Genomic DNA, 3,971 nt, shown 5'->3' with positions numbered 1-3,971 from the left:
GTGGGCCAGCAGAGAGTCTGGTGGAATGTTTGGAAGCAGAAGAGCTCAATTCTGTGGCTTTATGTCGAAAGCTTTTATCTCGTGGGTGCAGCCAAGAGGTGGCATTTCAGCAGCAGCCCCCCCAGGCTCTCTGGCGTTTCCGAGCTGCAGCCAGCGGCGGGTGGGTCCGTTTGCTGGGACAGAGCTGGGGAGGGGACGGTGCTTTCCAGGAGGCAGGGATGTTTCTCACTGTATCTCTCATTTGTTTTGCTGGCCGAGGGCTTGGGGTCGTAACGAGCTCGTGATTTCTTCCCGCAGCGCGTCGTTCTGCGCGGAGCACGCCCGAAGGTTGGCGCTCCAGGCTCAGATGAAGAAGTCCAACCCCGGACCTGTGAGTGAGACGCTCCTTTGCCAGCTCAGCTCTTACGCCAAGACGGAGCTGGGCTCCCAGAGCGCTGAGAGCAGCCGCAGCGAAGCCAGCCGCATCCTGGGTACAAACAAAAGCCAGGGAGAGAGGCCCTGGAGTTCTGTTTTGTGTGGAAATGCCAGGCTGCGGAGCCGAGCTCCCGGGATCCCCGGCTGTCCTGCGCTGGAGCAGTGAGTGCGGGGACACGGGGCAGTGTCCTGCTGCTCAGGGCCACTTGTCCTTGCAGATGAGGACAGCTGGAGCGACGGCGAGCAGGAGCCCATCACGGTGGACCAGACATGGCGAGGGGACCCGGACAGCGAGGCCGACAGCATCGACAGCGACCAGGAGGATCCCCTGAAGTAAGCTGGGTGCTGGTGGCTGCTGGCGTGTGGAGCGTGCGGGGCGTCCCGAGCTCTGCGGGTACCCGAGGTGACAGTTGGGTTAAAGGGGTGACGTTAGTCACGGTGTGGCAGTTGGACTTTGTGCCTTGGTGAATTGCCAAGCCTTGGAGCTGGTGGTTCTTCTGGGAATTTGATGGTCAGACTCTTTCAGCGTGAAGTGGTCTGTTCAGGTCCCTGGGTAATCTCTTAAATTAGAAATAAATCTGTAAAAATCAGTATTTCTGCCCGTCCCGCGTCTCACCAGCCCTGCTCAGCCACGTTTCTGCTGACGGCGGTGTTATTCGGTTGCGAGAACAGCCCCCAGGGACCCTTAACAAACGTCCCCCTGTTCGTGTTTTCCAGGCACGCCGGCGTGTACACGGCCGAGGAGGTGGCTTTGATCATGCGAGAGAAGCTGATCCGCCTGCAGTCTCTCTACATCGACCAGTTCAAACGCCTCCAGCACCTGCTGAAGGAGAAGAAGCGCCGATACCTGCACAGCCGCAAGGGAGAGCACGAAGCCATAGGTGAGTAGCAGGAGAGGCGGTCACCAGCCCGTGTTCCTCTGCCGAGGGCACGGCGCTTCTCTACAGCACACGCAGAGCGCCCGTTGGAGAATCAGATTTCGGAGCGGTGCTGTCCCAGTAAGGGTGAAAATTCCCATAGGACTGAAATTTGGTGAGAGAAGGTGTTTCTGGGTCTGGCCTCGTGCCCGGAGATCGGTATCGTTGGGGTTGGAAGGGTTGCCGGCTTTCTTTGCTCTTCAAAGTTTGCAGCGTTGTCAGGAAATGAGGCTACAAAGTTAAGTCTGAGACAAAAGTTCTTTTTTTACACGGGATTTCCTGTTTTTAGTTTTATCAACAAAAAAATTATTCATCTGTGAGGTCCCGTCTGCATCGGCGTTTGTTGCAGATTTTACCCTGGTGCTGCCTCAGTGACACATTCGTGCTCAGCGCAGATGCGATTGTTCCCTTGGAAAAGTGCTTTTGCCTCGGCTGGAGTTTTCCCTGCACAGAATCTGCTCCTGAAGGCAGGAGGTTGGAGTTCAGCGGAGGCAGAACCAGGTTTTACAACTGGTTGGAAGCGCTGCAGCGCGAGGAATGCTGTCTCTAGCGGAGTCTTTTAATAGCTCATCCTGGAAAATGGCATCAGGCAGCTCGGTCCCAAGTAAAAATAACTGAAGTTTGGTACATAACAATTTAGTAGAACTCTTTTTAGCAAACCAGCCCTAGAAAAGCAGATCTCGAGCGTCGCCCTGTAATTACAGCTGCGAGGGCTTACGGGAACCTTCCAGAACTCGCACAGGGCTGAGCTGAAATTTCCAACTTCTGCCTGCAAGAAAGAGGCTTTCGAGTGGCCACGTTATTTTAAAAGACGTTTTAAAAAATACTCCTAGTGCTCTTCATGTGCACTGAGAATTTGGGATAAATTTTGGGATGGAATCTGCTCTGTCATGGTGTGTAACCCAAAGTCGTGCTTCCTGTTTACAGACGCCGCTCTCGCTGCCCGGGGACATCTGTGTCGTTAGGCAGCTGGTGGAGCTCTTGACAGCTGATTCTGGCTCCTGGTACTGAAAAAAAAAAAGGACGTGGCAGGTGGAGTGGTATTTTCTGACCTTTCCCTCTCTCCCCGCAGGCAGCAGCCTCCTGACCGGCCCCGAGGGGCTGATGGCCAAGGAGCGGGAGAACCTGAAGCGCCTCAAGTGCCTGCGCCGCTACCGGCAGCGCTACGGCGTGGAAGCGCTGCTGCACCGGCAGCTGAAGGAGCGCAGGATGCTGGCGACGGACGGCGCTGCCCAGCAGGTACGCTCAGGACCAGCTCCAGCCGGGGTCACAGCCTCGCTCGGAAGCGGGGTCGGTCCTCCTGTCCCTTCCTGGGGACAGCCCCAGGCCTGTGCCGGCCCTTCCAGCCCGTCCCTTGTAACAACAAACATCAGGATCTGGTCCTGGCCACCCTCCGCGATGTCCCCACATTGGCTTGAAGGTTTCTGAGTCGTTTTAGTGGGCACCAAAGCTGCAGAAGTTCAGGTGTGGGGCTGGAGAATTTTCTTTTTCTAAAGGGGGGGGGCTCAGTGCCAGGCAGCTGGAATTTCACGGCTGAAATAAGTGGGGAAAATCCTCCTTGTGGTGGGGAAACCCAGCCAACCCCTAGACCTGTGGGGACAGAAAGGCAGCCCCGGCGTCAGCTGTGATGCTGGGTTTGAAGCTGTCTGCCGCCATTTCTTTGTAAGTGTTTGAAAATTCAAAGCATTCCGTTAAGCGACTTCTGCAGGCTGGCAGATAAGTCTGAGAAACCTCATTCCTCGAGATGTACTTATGATGTGAAGTTGTCCCTGTTGAAATCCATTTGTGCTGTGTTATCTCGGCTCTGTTGAACCAAAGCTGGAATGAGAAGGACATAATGAGGAGCTGGGCTCTGCTGGGGTGGAACCCAGAGCTTGCTCTTGGCATGGTTTGAAAGCAGGATGCGGGCGTTGTGCAGCCGAGGGGCTTTCCCTGGAACAGAACCCGGCGACGCTCCGGCGCAGCGCTGAGCTCTCCCCTTGGCCTCGTAGGCGCACACCACCCGCTCCAGCCAGAGGTGCTTGGCCTTCGTTGACAACGTCCGATGCTCCAACCCGTCCCTCCCGATGACCCGGCACTGCCTTGCGCGTATCCTTTGATCCGCCTGTGCTGTCCCGGCGCTTTGACGTGGGTCTGATCCTCTTTTTTCCTCTCTTTGGCCCTGAATCAAGGCCGCCGGCTTGCTGTAGCCGTTGGTTTCAAGCAGGAGCCCAGAGGAAGCGTCTCCCGGTCTGTTGGCTCTCCCGTCCCCGTGGAACGGCCAATTCGTGTGGGAGAGACAAAAAACCAGGCTCGTCCTCGCCTCTGCCCGGGCAGGTCCTGCTGCAGCCATCCTGTGCGGCGCTGGCTGATCCCCGGCGGCCGAACGGGGCAGCTGGTTCACTTGGGAGCGGTCAGGGAACCTCACGAGGCACGAGGGAGTTTTCTGGCTGCGTGGAAGGGGTAGAAGCAGGTCTGCTCCCCGCTGCTGGGTGCCAGCATCCGTCCTGGGCCAGGGCTGCGAGCTCTCGTCCCGATCCCTGCTGGGAGGGAGGCTGGTTCGGCTGCTGAAGTGGTGATTTTTGGGAGGATCTGGATGAGGGAGTGGTTTCCTGGGACTGCCATGGGTCAGCTCAATCTCCTTTTAATTCTTTACTCCCT

The 3,971-nt window shown here is 57.0% G+C and overlaps 1 protein-coding gene across 1 annotated transcript in view; it reads left to right on the top strand.

The window, feature by feature from the left end:
- The window catches only part of KANSL2 (KAT8 regulatory NSL complex subunit 2), a gene marked incomplete at both ends in the record, with an annotated part of 7,801 nt that overhangs the window by 695 nt on the left and 3,135 nt on the right, over nt 1-3,971 (top strand). Inside the window, 5 exons of the mRNA XM_010078503.1 lie at nt 298-470; nt 633-747; nt 1,132-1,295; nt 2,404-2,570; nt 3,323-3,419. Coding sequence (XP_010076805.1) covers nt 298-470; nt 633-747; nt 1,132-1,295; nt 2,404-2,570; nt 3,323-3,419 — 716 coding nt within the window. The remainder of the gene's footprint in view (nt 1-297; nt 471-632; nt 748-1,131; nt 1,296-2,403; nt 2,571-3,322; nt 3,420-3,971) is intronic.

Source organism: Pterocles gutturalis, unplaced genomic scaffold (assembly GCF_000699245.1).
Source record: "Pterocles gutturalis isolate BGI_N339 unplaced genomic scaffold, ASM69924v1 scaffold4428, whole genome shotgun sequence".
Taxonomy (NCBI): domain Eukaryota; kingdom Metazoa; phylum Chordata; class Aves; order Pterocliformes; family Pteroclidae; genus Pterocles; species Pterocles gutturalis.
Note: the sequence above shows the minus strand (reverse complement) of the source record. Positions and strands in the feature narration are given on the sequence as shown.